The sequence below is a fragment of the Dipodomys merriami genome, unplaced genomic scaffold, assembly GCF_024711535.1.
Source record: "Dipodomys merriami isolate MVZ:Mamm:240054 unplaced genomic scaffold, mDipMer1.0.p SCAF_13, whole genome shotgun sequence".
NCBI classification, from domain to species: Eukaryota; Metazoa; Chordata; class Mammalia; order Rodentia; family Heteromyidae; genus Dipodomys; species Dipodomys merriami.
In genome coordinates, this window is record NW_027202604.1 from 40,887,306 (window position 1) to 40,905,743 (window position 18,438).

The 18,438-nt window shown below is 64.7% G+C and overlaps 1 protein-coding gene across 3 annotated transcripts; it reads right to left on the reverse strand.

Moving 5' to 3' along the window:
- Positions 1-236: 236 nt before the first annotated feature.
- LOC138824856 (Krueppel-like factor 15) lies at positions 237-12,794 on the reverse strand. Of its 3 annotated transcripts, none has more exons than XM_070019248.1 (3): positions 12,715-12,794; positions 8,117-9,217; positions 237-1,375 (listed from the first exon to the last, which is right to left on the reverse strand). In XM_070019248.1, the coding sequence occupies exons 2-3, from the start codon at positions 9,190-9,192 to the stop codon at positions 1,207-1,209; spliced, it is 1,245 nt and encodes a 414-aa protein (XP_069875349.1). In that variant the 5' UTR covers positions 9,193-9,217; positions 12,715-12,794; the 3' UTR covers positions 237-1,206. The 3 variants fall into 3 exon arrangements, with proteins under 3 accessions (XP_069875349.1, XP_069875352.1, XP_069875350.1); XM_070019251.1 differs by lacking the exon at positions 12,715-12,794 and adding an exon at positions 11,604-11,623; XM_070019249.1 differs by lacking the exon at positions 12,715-12,794 and adding an exon at positions 10,430-10,698.
- Positions 12,795-18,438: the final 5,644 nt, after the last annotated feature.

The following is an 18,438-nucleotide window of genomic DNA, read 5'->3' on the forward strand; positions in this document are numbered from 1 at the left end:
CCTCAGCACAGGTGGGTGCTGAGCCAGAGTCCAATACCAAGAGGAGAGAGTAGGAGACGGCTGGCCCAGGCTCGGGTGCTTCCCACAGAAAAGGCTAGAACCCGGCTCAGAGGAGGGGGAGGCGGGCGCGGGGCTCTTGGGTGGGAAAGCCAGAGTCGTCCATCTCCAGAGAGCAAAGCACGCAGCACAGGGACGACAAAAAGCCACTGGGTTCTTTTTTTCTTTTTTATTGGCAAAGTAAATATATTCTTCTGAAGGACCAAAGAAAATATACATAATTATAACATATGTACACTGCTTTATAGATTTTTAAAATTTCAAATGTACACAAATGTCAACATGTTATTAAAAGATAACTTTATGCAGAGGTGGACCTATGTACAGTTTATTTACATACATTCACAGGGTGTGAGATAGACCTGTCAAACAAGCTAGATCACTCGATAGTAATTTCTAGACACGAGGAGGAATGCATTTCTAAGTCAAGTCAGGGCTTGAGGCTCCGGCTGGTCCTTCCGCGGCCGGGGCTGCCCCTCCCTCAGTGGCCAGGGCCGGGGCCGGGGCCTGGGCCTATCTGGGAGATGGAGGAGGGAGCGGGACTGTTGGCCAGGGTGGCACCTAGGGCTCGATGTCCTGCACCTTAAACTCAAGCACGTGCACTGCAGGCCCGGGGGGGGGGGGAAGGGGGGCGCTGCTCACCCCGCCCCACGGCGGCCTGCAGCAGCTCCTCCCACCCTGCGTGGCCCTGCCACACCTCTGCCTGATGGCGGAGCGGGCTCTTGCACACCGCGGCCACACCACAGGGCAGCCCTGGACCTTCACCCTACTTCCCTCTTCCCAGCACGGCCCCCTCTGGGAACTGAGTGTTTCAAAACTGCACATTTCTTCTTCCCCAGCAATAAAGCGTTGGCTTTGGCCCAGGCCGGGAGCCCAGTGGGAGAAGGGCAAGACCCAGCCCCTGCTTCCAGCTGGTGGCTGCATGGAGGCCTGGCAGCCAGGAAGGCACAATGGCGCAGGCCCACTGGGGGCCCAGCCCGAGGATGGGGCAGCCCCGGGGCCTCCCGGGAAAGGCAGCGGGTGGCGAGCTCTGGGCTCTGGGTGGCACCTCCTGCAGCAGAAGGTGAGCTGGTAACATTGTCGCATCCCTCTGGAGGAGGCAAATAAATTATTGCTTAAAAAGGAGGGCCGCAGGAGGCGGCGGGCGGCTCAGTTGAGGGTGCGCACGGCGCGGCTGCTGCGCGGGAAGCGGTGCACCTTCACGTGCTTGGACAGGTGGTCGCTCCGCGCGAACTTCTTCTCGCACACGGGGCACTGATACGGCTTCACGCCGGAGTGCGAGCGCCGGTGCCGCGACAGCTCGTCGGAGCGAGAGAACCTAAGGGACACAGGGACACAGGGTCAGCAGGCCTCCCTGGGGCCTGGGCCTGAATGGGGGCCCAGGTGGGGTGGAGGCCAGAGCCCTGGCTGCCTGTGCAGCCGCGTGGCAGGGCTGCTCGGCTGGGGGGTCCTCCCGGGTCAGCCCAGCTCTGCTGGGACAGGAGGGGGCCCCCGCCCCGCCCCGCCCCGCCCGCGTCTGTGCCGACTCCTCAGAGCTCTGGCTGTGCCGCCTCGCCAGCCCGCAGCCAGAGCCTCCGCAGCCAGAGCCTCCGCAGCCAGAGCCTCCGCAGCCAGAGCCTCTGAGGCGCAGCCCGGAGTCACTGAGGGGACACCGAGCAGGCGGAGGATGCCTCCTCCCAGCGGCGGGGCTTCCCGCAGGAGGGTCCCCAGATGAGCCTGCCCCACGGCTGCATCCTGACATCCTGCAAGAGGCTGACAAACAGAACTGCACCCTTGCTGGGTGCCGGTGGCTCATGCCTGCAATCCTAGCTGCCCGGGAGGCTGAGATCTGAGGACTGCAGTTCAAGCCAGCCCGGCAAGAAAGTCCACGAGACTCTTATCTCCACTTAAACACCAAAAAAGCTAGAAGTGGAGCTGTGGATCAAGTGGTAGAGCACTAGCCTTGAGCAAAATGTGATGGCACCTGGCTCTGAGTTCAAGCCCCAGGACCGTTCCCCCCCCCCCGCCCACCCCCCAAAAGGTGCCCTGGCTAAGTGTTCAAGCATGTGGATGCCCCAGCATCGCCTCTCTCCACCTCTGCTGGCTGGGGACAAACACTCACACGGCAGCCCGAGCCGAGCGAAGCTGCCGGGCGCGGCTCAGGGATGAGACTGTCTTCAGTGGTCCCAGGTCCTGGCAGCAGGACCCTTGCCCTCCACTCCGCTCCCACACCACCTGCCTCCTCTGCGCCCTCCCATCACCACCTTTCCTCTGTGCCTCCTGCTGCCCACCATTTGCATATTCTGCTTCTCCTATCTAGAAATGTTCTTCCTTCCCCTATCCTTGCTCTTTCCTGCCCATCCCTTAGAGTTCAGCACAAGAGCCGCTTCCTCAGGAAGGGCCTCCAAGACTGCGCCCATTCCAGACGCTCACCAGTCTCGCGGACGCTGGGGAAGAGCTGTGCCATTCCAGTTTTGGGTGCCTGTCAGTCCGTCCTGCTAGACAGGGAAGGCCAGGAAGGCCACGGCTGACAGCCTCCCTGCAGTCTGTCTACTGCCTGCTGCATGCTGGGCATTAGCAATTGTGTTTAAATGAGCGACCTGGCCAGGGGCTTGAGGTCAGCACACACACGGGCAGTGTTGGTGTTCTCACACGCACAACGTAAGAGTATGCACAACGTAGTAGAGTAGGCACACCCATGAGCACCAGGCCCAATGTCCCATTCCTAGACCCTGGACAGCAGGCCCTCTCCTGCCTGACGGCAGGGCCCGCAGCTGCCCCGTCCTGCCCACAGGCCAGCGGACACAGGAGGGGCTCCGGGACACTGAGGGCCTCAGCTCCCCATGTTGCCCAAGGCCCAGGGTCCTGTCCCCAGTGGGCAGCTGCTCACATGGAAGCCAACTCCAGCCCATGCCTCTGGGAACTGTGGGGTCTGCATGGGCCCCCAAACACAGGGAGGCCGGGGGAGGGAGTCAGCACATCTTCTGACTCCATGAAGCTCAACCACTGTGTGCCGAATGAGGAGAGTGGGACTCCGGCACTGAGGTCTGAGGTGCCATGACAGAGCAGCGGGGCCAGAGCAGCGGTTCCCGCATGACCCGCAGCCTGCCCTCACCTGACAGCAGGCAACAGGCTGCTGAAAACTGCTAGCATCCTCATGGCTCTGTGTGTGTATGTGGTGTGTCCCCTGCCCAGAGCTGGGGCCTCAGTTTCCCCACCCGGAGACAGGGGAAGTAATGGTCCCATCCCAGAGGGCCGTGAAGCTGTTGTGATTGTCTAAGAACAGCAAGCTTGTAGTGCGGGCATGGGGCCTGGTGCAGTTCTTGGTCCCCAGGGAGGCCAGGTCCCTGGGGGACAGGCTAGGCCTCCCATGGCTGGGGTGTGGGCAGAGGAGGTGCGGGGGTCAGGTAACCCTGGAGCAGCCTGCAGTGTCGGCACTGGAGCCCCAGCACCCAGGGGGAGGTGCCTCTGCCAGACACTAATTGGCCATCCAGCAGAAAGCCATGCTTAGAAAGTCAAGTCTCAGGGATGCAGCATCTCAAGTGTACAGGGTCCAACCTGTCACCTCGCACCGATCTGTCTAGCGTGAGGGGGTCAGAGGCTGCTTCAGGGCAGCGGAGCTGCGGGACACGGGCGCCAGCAGCAGAGCCAGCCAGACCCTGGCTGAGAGCCTGGCCCCTCTCCCCCGGCTCTTTGCCTGCGGGCTTGGGTTGCCCCTCTCCTGGGTTCCTGTCCACTGCGGGCACCACATTACCTGCCGCCCGGCCTCCGGCGGCTACCAGTGTGCACATTCACTGTGGCAGGGGATTCTTTCTGGAAAGAACGGCTTGGCCACTCTGGAACAGGGTGTCCTGCTGCAGGGAACAAAGGAGGCCTGTGTCTGTGAGCTTGCAGGGCATGGAAACTTCTAGGAAGGCCAGCAAACAGCTTCTTTCCAGATGGTCAGATCACAACCAGCCAGGCTGGCATCAGCCCCTCAAGCAGGTGAAATCATGTCCCAAGAGGGGAGACACGGGGCATCCCAGTGCGGGCAGGCGGCAGAAGGAAGTGAGGCGCGCAGCTGCGCTGGTGCTGGGCGGTGGGGTGTGCGGCGGGGTGGAGGTGCTGCACTACTCTGAGGCCTCGGGCAGAGAACCAGGGCCAGAGGCAGCCGGGAGGAAGGCAGCAAGCGTGCGGAGCCGCCGAAGCCCAGGCCCATCCACACCAGAGCGAGCCGCGCCCCTGCGGATCCACACCAGAGCAAGCCGCGCCCCTGCGGATCCACACCAGAGCGAGCCACGCCCCCGCGGATCCACCCCAGAGCAAGCCACGCCCCTCGGATCCACACCAGAGCAAGCCACGCCCCCTCGGATCCACACCAGAGCAAGCCACGCCCCTCGGATCCACACCAGAGCAAGCCACGCCCCCTTGGATCCACACCAGAGCAAGCCACGCCCCCGCGGATCCACACCAGAGCAAGCCACGCCCCCGCGGATCCACACCAGAGCAAGCCACGCCCCTGCGGATCCACACCAGAGCAAGCCGCGCCCCTCAGATCCACACCAGAGCAAGCCGCGCCCCTGCGGATCCACACCAGAGCAAGCCACGCCCCTGAGGATCCACCCCAGAGCGAGCCACGCCCCTGCAAATCCACACCAGAGCAAGCCACGCCCCTGCGGATCCACCCCAGAGCGAGCCACGCCCCTGCGGATCCACACCAGAGCAAGCCACGCCCCTGCGGATCCACACCAGAGCAAGCCACGCCCCTGCGGATCCACACCAGAGCGAGCCACGCCCCTGCAGATCCACACCAGAGCGAACCGCGCCCCTGCGGATCCACACCAGAGCAAGCCGCGCCCCTGCGGATCCACACCAGAGCAAGCCGCGCCCCTGCGGATCCACACCAGAGCGAGCCACGCCCCTGCAGATCCACACCAGAGCAAGCCACGCCCCTGCGGATCCACACCAGAGCGAGCCGCGCCCCTGCAAATCCACACCAGAGCGAGCCACGCCCCTGAGGATCCACCCCAGAGCGAGCCACGCCCCTGAGGATCCACCCCAGAGCGAGCCGCGCCCCTGCAGATCCACACCAGAGCAAGCCACGCCCCTGCGGATCCACACCAGAGCGAGCCACGCCCCTGCGGATCCACCCCAGAGCGAGCCACGCCCCCGCGGAGAGTGGCTGGAGGGCTCCCCCAGTGGGGTGCACAGGAGAGTGGGCAGGCCATGGGGTTCCCGGCTCTGCCAACACTCATTAGCTGAGCGCCTCCATCTCCTCGGAGGGGACGGACACGGCAGCGGCCATCACTCTATGGACCCCTATCGAGAGCGCTGACAGCAGGGCTCGAGCGCACGGCCCAGCAGCCGCCGGCCTGCGGCCTCAGCCAGAGCAGACAGATGCGTCCACCTTGACCCTCGGCCGCACCCGCGGAGGGCCGCACCTCAGTCCACACTCCTGAGCACATCCGTGCGGACATGTGATCTTTCTGTGCCTCCAGTTCTGGTCTAGGACGAGTGAAGGAAGGCAGATGGGGTATCGGAGGCGCGATCCGGCCTGGGCAACGCGGCGTGCACAGCACCGGCAGCCCCCTGCACACACCTCTCTGGCACCCCTCAGACGAGGCTGCCAGGGAGGAGCCTCCCGGGAGCCAGACACACAGCACTCTATGCTGTCCAGCTGCCCACCCTACCAAGGGTGCCACCTTGCACCCCGTGTCCCTGCCACCGCGGGCCGGATGGGTCCGGGACAGGGAGATGGGCGCGGGCTTGGACGGTCCCGAGCTGACGGCTTTCAAGTATCTACTCTCACTTGCACACCTGCTACGGGGTGCTCACCACCACGAAGCGGCTGTGGAGGACAGGGCTCACCCGTGAATACCCCCGACTACTCAGCCAGCCCCCTGGTCCTGGGGGGGCTGCAGAGGGGAGTGGCCTCAGCCTCGGCCCCATCCCAGCTCACTGGCCGGTCAGTACCAGCCAGGGGACAGCAGTGAAGAAGCCGAGCCGGACTGCGTACAAGCGGTGCTGTGAGGCAGCTCTTCTCCCACAGACCTGCCCTGCCCCACCCAGCACGCAGTCCCACCGACACGCCACGGCATTGCCCACGAACCCACACAAGACTCGTCAGTCCCTCCTTGATCTCTGATGGTTAGCTGACAACTGGCGTGCAGGCAGGGGGCACTGCAGACCACTCCTGCACTTGCCTGGAGCTCCTCTCCAGGAGAAACTGAGGCTCAGGGGCCCAGGGACACAGAGCGAGCTGCCGGCTGGTCAGGGGCTCAAGCCCTCCACTGCCTCCTCCAACTGGGGTGCCACAACACGCTCCCCGTCCTCCAGTTAAGAGCACACAGCCCCTCCCCTGCCCTCCTCCTCCACTCCAGCCAGCTTGTGCCAAAGACCACATCTTGGGGGCTCTGTCCATGGCACAGCCTTGGCAGGCCAGGACCCGGCCTGGGACCGAGGCTCATGAGCTCTGTGAGCCAGTCTGCTCCAGAAAACAAAAGCGACACTGCTCTGCCATACTCCAGACACACCTCCTGTGCACACAGGGCACATCACCATACGCCAGGGGCTCAAACACACGGCTCGCATCACCCAGGCGTGCGCGTGTGCTTGAGACCACCACAGCGGGCATCACCCAGGCGTGCGCCTGTGCTTGAGATCACCACAGCGGGCATCACCCAGGCGTGCACCTGTGCTTGAGACCACCACAGTGGGCATCACCCAGGCGTGCGCACGTGCTTAAGACCACCACAGCGGGCATCACCCAGGTGTGCGCACGTGCTTGAGACCACCACAGCGGGCATCACCCAGGTGTGCGCGTGTGCTTGAGACCACCACAGCGGGCATCACCCAGGTGTGCGCACGTGCTTGAGACCACCACAGCAGGCATCACCCAGGCGTGCACCTGTGCTTGAGACCACCACAGCGGGCATCACCCAGGTGTGCGCACACTGTGCTTGAGACCACCACAGCGGGCATCACCCAGGTGTGCGCACACTGTGCTTGAGACCACCACAGCGGGCATCACCCAGGCGTGCACCTGTGCTTGAGACCACCACAGCGGGCATCACCCAGGTGTGCGCACACTGTGCTTGAGACCACCACAGCGGGCATCACCCAGGTGTGCGCACACTGTGCTTGAGACCACCACAGCGGGCATCACCCAGGTGTGTGCACACTGTGCTCTGGCCACACACTCAGGAGCCACAGCCACAGCAGCAATACGCAGACCGTGCTGAAAGCTCCTGCCACTGTGGGGGTGTGGGGGTGTGGGGGGTGGATGCACCTCCTGCGGAGGCTGAGCAAGGGTGACACACAGGGCCTCTCTGCCCCAGAGGCTGGGCAGGCCTGGCAAGGCCCCCACGCTACGAGGACCACACAGGGCAGAGAGCCTGGAAGACTTTCGCCATCTTTGACCCAACACCACAGCCAGCCTGGCCTTCTGGGTTGGCTCTGTGGCTTCCCACACCCCTCCACATCCCTGGGGAGGAAGCAAGGACCAGGCCTGACTCACATACCCCCAGACATCTGCCCAGGCAGCTTGTCCCTCCCGGCTCGGCCCCCACGCAGCATTTTCAGGATGAGCCTCTAACTCAACCACTGGGCTTCAAGTCCCATTTATGGACTGGTGTGAGCTGGGGACGGGTCTCCCACAGCCTGGGCCTCAGTGTCCTTAGGACCTCCCCGCCACCCCCCTCCTTGAGCTGGGGTCTGGTGGTCCTTACCCTATGTGGGCCGTGAGGGTCAGGGACAGAGCCCTACTCCATCACCTCTGGCTGTCCTGTCTACAGCATAGGTGCCCCACTGCTGACCGCTGACCTCTGCCCCCTCGCCGCTGCCCTTGGCCCACCAGACCGAGAGACCCAGAAGGACTCAGCACTCGCTCGGAACAAGCCACAGCAAGCCCAACCTGGTCATTAGGAAACTGAAGGCAGGTGGCCTCCACTGTTAGTAAGCACAGGGACAAGGAAGCCTGCGCAGCTGGGCCCACACGGACCCTGACCTCTCCTGTGGGTGGAGAACAGGGCCTGGGCTGCACACCTGTGAGCCCGCGCGAGGAGTCCTCCCTGGCCGTGAGGCCGGTCCCTGCCATACTGACCTCCAGCCGCAGCCCGGCCAGGTGCAGGCAAAAGGCTTCTCGCCAGTGTGCCGCCGCAGGTGAGCCTTCAGATGGCTGCTTTTCGTGTACATCTTGCTGCAGCCGGGGAAAGTACATTTGTGCATTTTGATGAGTTCTGCTGCTGGGTTCTTGGTGAACTTCTGGCCCACGAGGAGGCCGGCGGGGCCGGGTCCCAGGGGTCCCGACCCAATGGGTTTGGCGGCGATGGGCACCGGAGCAATGCGCACGAACTTTGAAGGCAGGCTCAAGTTGGAGGAGGGCACCACCTGGGGCACAAGCGCGAAGGTCTGCCCCTGGATGTTGACCAGGAGCTGGGCCACCTTGACGTTCTCGGGGGCCTGCCCCGGGGAAGCGGGGTCTGCGCCCGCCTCCTGCTTCACGGCTACTGGCTGGATCTGTAGCAGTACCGGGATGGGACCATCGGGTGCCGGCCCCTCCCCTGGGCCTTGGGCACCGCCCACACCGGTGCCATCTGGGGGAGGGGTACCACATTCTCTCCCTGCAGACCCTGGGTGTAGGTGGCTCCTGTGGGGCCCGGCCAGCTCTTGGCCACAGGCTTCGAAGTCTTTGCTGCTCTCTGGGGCCTCCCTGGCCTTCGGCTCCATGTTCTCCTCCAGGAACTCCTCGATCTCCTCCAGGGTGGGCTGGAAGGGCCGGGGGACATCATCAGGGTCACCCAGGGGGAAGTCAGAGAAACAGAAATGTTCCCCCTTCGTGGGCACTGGAGCTCTCCGCCAGGGCCCCCACGTCACGGGGCTACTGCTGTCCCCAATGCTCCCACCGCCACCGCCACCGCCCAGTGTGGCGTGGGACAGCAGGAAGTCCAAGATGCTGTCCTGGCCCTTGGTGCCCGGCCTTCCTCTGTAGCAGGAGCAGCGGGCGTGCGAATCGGGGCTGGCACAGGAGCAGGGGCTGGAGGCATCGCTGTCATCTTCAGAGACAGGCGAGGGCAGCACGTGGTACCCCCGCCGGCCGGCCAGCCTCTCACCCAGGTAACCCACGGGGCATTTTGGAGACGAGAAGGTCTCATCTACTGGAACCAAGTGGTCCACCATGCTGGCCTGGCCGTGCCAATGGTCGCTGCAGAGGGAACAAGGAGGCCTGGTCAGAAAGTCGGGGGGCTCGCTGACGGCGGGCTCGGGTCCCACGCTCAGCTGCCTGCCCACAGCCTCCACAGCCAAACCCGGCTCCTGCCTCCATCCCTCGGGAGGACGGGCCGTAGCAGTGTTGGCTGAAGTTGCACCACTCTGCTTGCAAAAGAGCCCTCGTCACCCCATTGCACAACCCAGGCACATCTGGTCTCAGATGCTCCTGGAAAAGGACGCCCCATGTGCCTGTGATCAGCCGAGTGTGTGGAGACAGGGGCCTTCCAGGGGAGGAGGCATGCTGGACCAGAATGGCCCAGGATGGGAAGACGTTGTGTCTGCAGACCCTAACTTCAGCTTCCTGCCAGAGGAGTCACCCCGGGAGCAAAAGGGAGAATGGCCGAGTGTCCTCTTGACAGGAGGTGGCTGGGTCTTCCACAGAACTGCTAAATAAAAATCCAGGCTGAGCAGGGCACCTGTGGCTCACATCTGTAATCCTAGCTACTCAGGAGGCTGAGATCTGAGGACTGACATTCAAGGCCAGCCCAGGCAAGAAAGACTCCTTTATCTCTAACTAGCCACTAAAAAGCCAGAAGTGGAGCTGTGGCCCACGTGATTGAGTGCTAGTCTTACGCAAAGAAGCTCAGGGACATTGCCCAGGCCCTTGCCCAGCCCTGAGTTCAAGCCCGTGGACTGGCACAAAACAAAACAACAACAACAAAACCAGGCTGTGTGTTAAATGTGAATTTCAGGTTGAAAAAAGAATCTACTTTTCACAGAAGCAGACCTGGGATGGGATACACTGATTTTAACTTTTTTTTTCCTGAGTTTTAAATGGGCAATTATCTTTTAAATGGGTAGTTAATAGTCAAGAGACAAAAAAGCCAAACAGCAGCAAGCCCTTCCTCCCCCTCTCAGGGCTGTTTCCCAGTTCTGCCTCGGCTCTGTGAAGGTCTGCCGCTGCCCTGGAGAGGCCAAGGCCCGGGCCTCCTGCTGGGTTACGGGCCTCACAGCCTCATCGCCATCTCCTTTGGCGCCATTGCCTCTAACAGGATGGAGAAACACGCGCAAACTCCCTCCCACGTGCAGACACACCCCGGGGGCCCATCAAGAAGCTGAGCAGGATGGGAGACACGTGTGCACTCACACACACACACACACACACACACCCATGGCCACGGCCACTGCTGTCGTCCGGGACACTCACCGCCGTGGGGGCGGGGCTAACGCCTAGCTCCTCGCTCCATGTCTCTGCGGAGGTCCTGCCTGGTGCCCAGGAGGGGCTCAGAGGACACTGGCAGACAGCAGCGGGAAAGCCATGTCCCGGGAAGCCAAAGGCCATGCTAGGTTTGGCGTCCCAGGGAGAGAGTCAATAGTGCCTGGCCGTGACAGGGCCACCTCTCTGGACCTTTGTCCCCATCCAGCGACCACGGTGGGCTGGGTGTTTACAAGCTGAAGGAGTGCCAGCATCCCTGCTGCTGGCATGACCTCTGCATCTACCCCCTTGTCTTCAGGACCACTCCCCCCAGCCCACACACGCAGCACAGCACCTCTGTCAGCAGTGACCTTGGGCAAGTTCCCCACCAGTTCCATGCTCTGATGGTCTCTAAGCCTCCCTCCCGCACAAGGACACAAGGACCTTTGACTCAGCTCCCCCATGGCCTGGGAGCCTCTAGGAGGGAAGCTCCAGGAGGAGCAGGTTTGCAGAAGGCCACCGTACTCAGCTAAGGCTCTAACCTGGGGCTGCTTTAAGATGCACAGTATTAAATCGGAACCCCTACGCACAACTATTTGAAGATAATAACACAAATACAATACACACGATCCATCACACAAATTCCTGGGAAGGAATGGAGCTCCAAAGCCTGTGCTACACAGAGCACTGTCAACCGTGGTGCGGAGGGCCACCACCTGCCCGCAAGTCATAGCTCCAGGCAGCGGGGCCTCCGCCCTCCCTCACCCCTCCCTCACCCCTCCCTCACCCCTCCCTCACCCTCCCGTGCTTGTCAGTTGTCCCTGTGGGTCCCTCTGCCCCAGCACTCCAGGTGGAGCCTCCCAAATGGGTGCGTGCGTGTGCACGCGCCTGTGTGCGTGTGCACGTACAGGTGCGAGGACTTGCACTCGCTCTCACAGTCTCGCTGGGCTCTTTTTACTCAAGGCCGGGGATGCTCCGGCTGGGCCGCACCTCCGCTCCTGGTTGGTATTAATGAACGATTCCCAGTGCGGCCTGAGCAGCTTCCCAGTGCCAGCTGCCAGGCCCACTGCTGGGCCTCCCGGGAGGTGCCCCGTGGGAAACTACCTCGGCACTTTTGCTTCCTGTCTACCTTCCCACCAGAATACAAGCCAGTGCAAAGCGATTGATCCCGGAGTGAAACACGCACGGGGCTGGCGCAGGTCACGCGCGGGGGGCCGGGATCGGCAGCTGGGCCTGCACGCGGGGCTCCGCGGCTCTGAAGGGCAAGCAAGGGCTCTAGGACCGGCCGGGCGGAGGTGGCGGCGGCCGCGGTCCGGGAAAACAGCAGCACGTGGCGCGGGCGGAGGCGGGGCCGGGCCGGGGCGGGGCGGGGGGGGGGACGCGCCGTTCCGGGCACCGGCCCCGCCCCCGCCCGCCGGCCAGGCCTGCTGTTTATCCTCCCCGGGACACAGCGGCTGCAGGAACAACATGTAATTGATAACAAGCCCAGCGCCGGCCAAGGGCTCGCCATTGGGTCAGCGTGCAAATCACGGGGGTGGCGGTGGGGGCCGCTCTTCAAAATAAGAGTCTCCTCCCGGAGCTACCCGAGGGCCTAAAGTCGCCCGGTCCGGCCGGGGCGTTCTCCCACCTGTGGGGCTCCCCGGGGGACCCCTGGGCGCGAGAGGGAGGGGGTTTCGGGGCCCACGCCGGGGACTCCTCACCCGCGGGGACGCGGAAGGGCCCAGCCCGGGCTTCCCAGCGCACAGTGGGCAGGGCAGGGGCTGCGGCCTCCCCGGTCCCGGGGCCCGAACACGTCGGGCCGGGGACTCGGAGTTGGAGGTGCGGGGCGCGCAGGGGGTCAGGCGTGTGACAGCGCGGCGGGGCCGTGCGCAGGGGGCGGCGGGGCCGTGCGGGGCCGTGCGGGACCGTGCGCAGCGGCGCGGGCGCCCGCGCGAAGGTCCACCCGGGACGGGGCCGCGCGTGGGAAAAGGCGTGGGCGCTGCCCCGGCCCCGCACGGCCCCGCCGGGCCCCGGGCCCTCCGCGCGGCCCCCTCGCCCGACCCCCCGCGGTGACCGACAGTAACCCCTCCGCCTCGCACCGCGGCCGCGCTCCCTCCCGCCCGCGCCGGCCCGCGCCCCGCCATATGGGAGGCCGGCCCGGCGGGCGCGCGGGGCCTCCGCGGGGAGCGCGGGCCGCGGCGCCCGGGGTCGCCGCCCCGCCCCCTCCGGGCCCCGGACCGCGCGCTCCCCGGCCCCGGCCGCCCCCGGCCCCGGCCCCGGGCCCCGCAGCGCGGCCGGCCCCGCCGCGCTTCTCCCACCTGGCGTGGCCCGCGGCCGGGCCCCGGCGGTCCTGCGGCGCGGGGCCGGGCGTGGCGGGGCGCGGCCCGGCGGGGGTCTGGGCGGCCGCGGGCCGGGCCGCGGGTGCTGCGGTCGCTCGCTCGCTCGCTCGCTCGCCCGCGGTGTCGCCGCTGCCCGCAGTCGCCGCGGCGGAGCCCTGGCCGCCCGCCGCTCTCTGCGCTCACCCCGGGCCGCTCACGTGACGCCGCGGGCGCCGCGAAGGCTCGCAGGAGGCTCGGCCTCGGGCGCGCGCCCCATTGGCCAGCGCCGCGCGTCACGCGCCCGCCCCGGCCCCGCCCCGGGCCCCGCCCCTCCCGCCGGGCTCGCGCGGCCCCGGCTCCCAGCGCCCGCCCGCGGCCGGACCTGCGCCCGCGGAGCCCCCGGCGCCGGCCCCTCCCGGGGGCCACAGCGTCCGCGTCGGTCCGCGCCCGGAGCTCGGCCCGGGCGAGCCTGTGAGACCTGCGGACGGGCCCGAGGTGCGCCCCGGCCCGCTCCGGCCCCCGCGGCCGGACGCCGGGTGAGGTGGAGACTTGTCCCGGGCCTCGCGGGAGAAACGCGGCGGCACCTCAGTGTCCCGGAGAGTGAGGCCCGGCCGGGCCGTGCGGCGCCCGGCGTCCCGGACGCGCTCGCGCGGCTGCGCAGGGAAGGAGGGGCGCGGGCGGCAGCGGAGCGCGCGAGCCCGGTGCCTTCGCTGCGGTGGGGTGCGCTGCGGTGGGGTGCGCTGCGGTGGGGTGCGCTGCGGTGGGGTGCGCTGCGGTGGGGTGCGCTGCGGGAGTGTGCGCTGCGGGAGTGTGCGCTGCGGTGGGGTGCGCTGCAGTGGGGTGCGCTGCGGGAGTGTGCGCTGCGGTGGGGTGCGCTGCGGTGGGGTGCGCTGCGGTGGGGTGCGCTGCGGTGCCCTGCGCTGCGGTGGGGTGCGCTGCGGTGGGGTGCGCTGCGGTGGGGTGCGCTGCGGTGGGGTGCGCTGCGGGAGTGTGCGCTGCGGTGGGGTGCGCTGCAGTGGGGTGCGCTGCGGGAGTGTGCGCTGCGGTGGGGTGCGCTGCGGGAGTGTGCGCTGCGGTGGGGTGCGCTGCGGGGGGGTGCGCTGCGGGAGTGTGCGCTGCGGTGGGGTGCGCTGCGGGGGGGTGCGCTGCGGGGGGGTGCGCTGCGGGAGTGTGCGCTGCGGGAGTGTGCGCTGCGGTGGGGTGCGCTGCGGGGGGGTGCGCTGCGGGGGGGTGCGCTGCGGTGGGGTGCGCTGCGGGGGGGTGCGCTGCGGGGGGGTGCGCTGCGGGAGTGTGCGCTGCGGGAGTGTGCGCTGCGGTGGGGTGCGCTGCGGTGCCCTGCGCTGCGGTGGGGGTGCGCTGCGGGGGGGTGCGCTACGGTGGGGTGCGCTGCGGTGGGGTGCGCTGCGGTGGGGTGCGCTGCGGTGGGGTGCGCTGCGGTGCCCTGCGCTGCGGGGGGGTGCGCTGCGGGGGGGTGCGCTACGGTGGGGTGCGCTGCGGTGGGGTGCGCTGCGGTGGGGTGCGCTGCGGGAGGGTGCGCTGCGGGGGGGTGCGCTGCGGGGGGGTGCGCTGCGGTGCCCTCCCTGCAGTGCCGTGCGCTGCGGTGGGGTGCGCTGCGGTGGGGTGCGCTGCGGTGGGGTGCGCTGCAGGGGGGTGCGCTGCGGGGGGGGGGCGCTGCGGTGGGGTGCACTGCGGTGCCGTGCTCTGAGGGTACTGTGTGCTCTGAGGGTACTGTGTGCTCTGAGGGTACTGTGCTCTGAGGGTACTGTGTGCTCTGAGGGTACTGTGTGCTCTGAGGGTACTGTGCTCTGAGGGTACTGTGCTCTGAGGGTGCTGTGCTCTGAGGGTACTGTGTGCTCTGAGGGTACTGTGCTCTGAGGGTACTGTGCTCTGAGGGTTCTGTGTGCTCTGAGGGTACTGTGTGCTCTGAGGGTGCTGTGTGCTCTGAGGGTACTGTGTGCTCTGAGGGTACTGTGCTCTGAGGGTGCTGTGTGCTCTGAGGGTACTGTGTGCTCTGAGGGTACTGTGTGCTCTGAGGGTACTGTGCTCTGAGGGTACTGTGTGCTCTGAGGGTACTGTGTGCTCTGAGGGTACTGTGTGCTCTGAGGGTGCTGTGCTCTGAGGGTGCTGTGCTCTGAGGGTGCTGTGCTCTGAGGGTACTGTGTGCTCTGAGGGTACTGTGTGCTCTGAGGGTGCTGTGTGCTCTGAGGGTGCTGTGTGCTCTGAGGGTGCTGTGCTCTGAGGGTGCTGTGTGCTCTGAGGGTGCTGTGCTCTGAGGGTACTGTGTGCTCTGAGGGTGCTGTGTGCTCTGAGGGTACTGTGTGCTCTGAGGGTGCTGTGCTCTGAGGGTGCTGTGTGCTCTGAGGGTACTGTGTGCTCTGAGGGTACTGTGTGCTCTGAGGGTACTGTGCTCTGAGGGTGCTGTGTGCTCTGAGGGTACTGTGTGCTCTGAGGGTACTGTGTGCTCTGAGGGTACTCTGCTCTGAGGGTACTCTGCTCTGAGGGTACTGTGTGCTCTGAGGGTGCTGTGCTCTGAGGGTGCTGTGTGCTCTGAGGGTGCTGTGCTCTGAGGGTACTGTGTGCTCTGAGGGTGCTGTGCTCTGAGGGTACTGTGTGCTCTGAGGGTGCTGTGTGCTCTGAGGGTGCTGTGTGCTCTGAGGGTGCTGTGCTCTGAGGGTACTGTGCTCTGAGGGTGCTGTGTGCTCTGAGGGTGCTGTGCTCTGAGGGTGCTGTGCTCTGAGGGTACTGTGTGCTCTGAGGGTGCTGTGTGCTCTGAGGGTACTGTGTGCTCTGAGGGTACTGTGCTCTGAGGGTACTGTGCTCTGAGGGTACTGTGTGCTCTGAGGGTACTGTGCTCTGAGGGTGCTGTGCTCTGAGGGTGCTGTGTGCTCTGAGGGTACTGTGCTCTGAGGGTGCTGTGCTCTGAGGGTGCTGTGCTCTGAGTGTGCTGTGTGCTCTGAGGGTACTGTGTGCTCTGAGGGTGCTGTGTGCTCTGAGGGTACTGTGTGCTCTGAGGGTGCTGTGCTCTGAGGGTGCTGTGTGCTCTGAGGGTACTGTGTGCTCTGAGGGTACTGTGTGCTCTGAGGGTGCTGTGCTCTGAGGGTGCTGTGTGCTCTGAGGGTACTGTGTGCTCTGAGGGTACTGTGTGCTCTGAGGGTACTGTGCTCTGAGGGTGCTGTGTGCTCTGAGGGTACTGTGTGCTCTGAGGGTACTCTGCTCTGAGGGTACTCTGCTCTGAGGGTACTGTGTGCTCTGAGGGTGCTGTGCTCTGAGGGTGCTGTGTGCTCTGAGGGTGCTGTGCTCTGAGGGTACTGTGTGCTCTGAGGGTGCTGTGCTCTGAGGGTACTGTGTGCTCTGAGGGTGCTGTGTGCTCTGAGGGTGCTGTGTGCTCTGAGGGTGCTGTGCTCTGAGGGTACTGTGCTCTGAGGGTGCTGTGTGCTCTGAGGGTGCTGTGCTCTGAGGGTGCTGTGCTCTGAGGGTACTGTGTGCTCTGAGGGTGCTGTGTGCTCTGAGGGTACTGTGTGCTCTGAGGGTACTGTGCTCTGAGGGTGCTGTGCTCTGAGGGTACTGTGTGCTCTGAGGGTGCTGTGCTCTGAGGGTACTGTGTGCTCTGAGGGTGCTGTGCTCTGAGGGTACTGTGTGCTCTGAGGGTACTGTGCTCTGAGGGTACTGTGTGCTCTGAGGGTGCTGTGTGCTCTGAGGGTACTGTGTGCTCTGAGGGTGCTGTGTGCTCTGAGGGTACTGTGTGCTCTGAGGGTGCTGTGTGCTCTGAGGGTGCTGTGCTCTGAGGGTACTGTGCTCTGAGGGTACTGTGTGCTCTGAGGGTGCTGTGCTCTGAGGGTGCTGTGTGCTCTGAGGGTACTGTGTGCTCTGAGGGTACTGTGTGCTCTGAGGGTACTGTGCTCTGAGGGTGCTGTGTGCTCTGAGGGTACTGTGCTCTGAGGGTGCTGTGTGCTCTGAGGGTACTGTGCTCTGAGGGTGCTGTGCTCTGAGGGTACTGTGTTCTCTGAGGGTGCTGTGTGCTCTGAGGGTGCTGTGCTCTGAGGGTACTGTGTGCTCTGAGGGTACTGTGCTCTGAGGGTGCTGTGTGCTGAGGGTGCTGTGTGCTCTGAGGGTACTGTGCTCTGAGGGTACTGTGTGCTCTGAGGGTGCTGTGTGCTCTGAGGGTACTGTGCTCTGAGGGTACTGTGTGCTCTGAGGGTGCTGTGTGCTCTGAGGGTACTGTGCTCTGAGGGTACTGTGCTCTGAGGGTACTGTGTGCTCTGAGGGTGCTGTGCTCTGAGGGTACTGTGTGCTCTGAGGGTGCTGTGCTCTGAGGGTACTGTGTGCTCTGAGGGTGCTGTGCTCTGAGGGTGCTGTGTGCTCTGAGGGTACTGTGTGCTCTGAGGGTACTGTGCTCTGAGGGTTCTGTGTGCTCTGAGGGTGCTGTGTGCTCTGAGGGTGCTGTGCTCTGAGGGTGCTGTGTGCTCTGAGGGTACTGTGTGCTCTGAGGGTACTGTGCTCTGAGGGTGCTGTGTGCTCTGAGGGTACTGTGCTCTGAGGGTGCTGTGCTCTGAGGGTACTGTGTGCTCTGAGGGTGCTGTGTGCTCTGAGGGTGCTGTGCTCTGAGGGTACTGTGTGCTCTGAGGGTACTGTGCTCTGAGGGTGCTGTGTGCTGAGGGTGCTGTGTGCTCTGAGGGTACTGTGCTCTGAGGGTACTGTGTGCTCTGAGGGTGCTGTGTGCTCTGAGGGTACTGTGTGCTCTGAGGGTGCTGTGTGCTCTGAGGGTACTGTGCTCTGAGGGTACTGTGCTCTGAGGGTACTGTGTGCTCTGAGGGTGCTGTGCTCTGAGGGTACTGTGTGCTCTGAGGGTACTGTGTGCTCTGAGGGTACTGTGCGCTCTGAGGGTACTGTGTGCTCTGAGGGTACTGTGTGCTCTGAGGGTGCTGTGCTCTGAGGGTACTGTGTGCTCTGAGGGTGCTGTGCTCTGAGGGTACTGTGTGCTCTGAGGGTGCTGTGTGCTCTGAGGGTACTGTGCTCTGAGGGTGCTGTGTGCTCTGAGGGTGCTGTGTGCTCTGAGGGTACTGTGTGCTCTGAGGGTACTCTGCTCTGAGGGTACTCTGCTCTGAGGGTGCTGTGCTCTGAGGGTGCTGTGCTCTGAGGGTACTGTGTGCTCTGAGGGTGCTGTGCTCTGAGGGTGCTGTGCTCTGAGGGTGCTGTGTGCTCTGAGGGTACTGTGTGCTCTGAGGGTACTGTGCTCTGAGGGTACTGTGCTTTGAGGGTGCTGTGTGCTGAGGGTGCTGTGCTCTGAGGGTGCTGTGTGCTCTGAGGGTACTGTGTGCTCTGAGGGTGCTGTGTGCTCTGAGGGTACTGTGTGCTCTGAGGGTGCTGTGTTCTGAGGGTGCTGTGCTCTGAGGGTACTGTGTGCTCTGAGGGTACTGTGCTCTGAGGGTACTGTGTGCTCTGAGGGTACTGTGTGCTCTGAGGGTACTGTGTGCTCTGAGGGTGCTGTGCTCTGAGGGTACTGTGTGCTCTGAGGGTGCTGTGCTCTGAGGGTGCTGTGTGCTCTGAGGGTACTGTGTGCTCTGAGGGTACTGTGCTCTGAGGGTACTGTGTGCTCTGAGGGTGCTGTGTGCTCTGAGGGTGCTGTGCTCTGAGGGTGCTGTGTGCTCTGAGGGTGCTGTGTGCTCTGAGGGTACTGTGCTCTGAGGGTACTGTGTGCTCTGAGGGTACTGTGCTCTGAGGGTA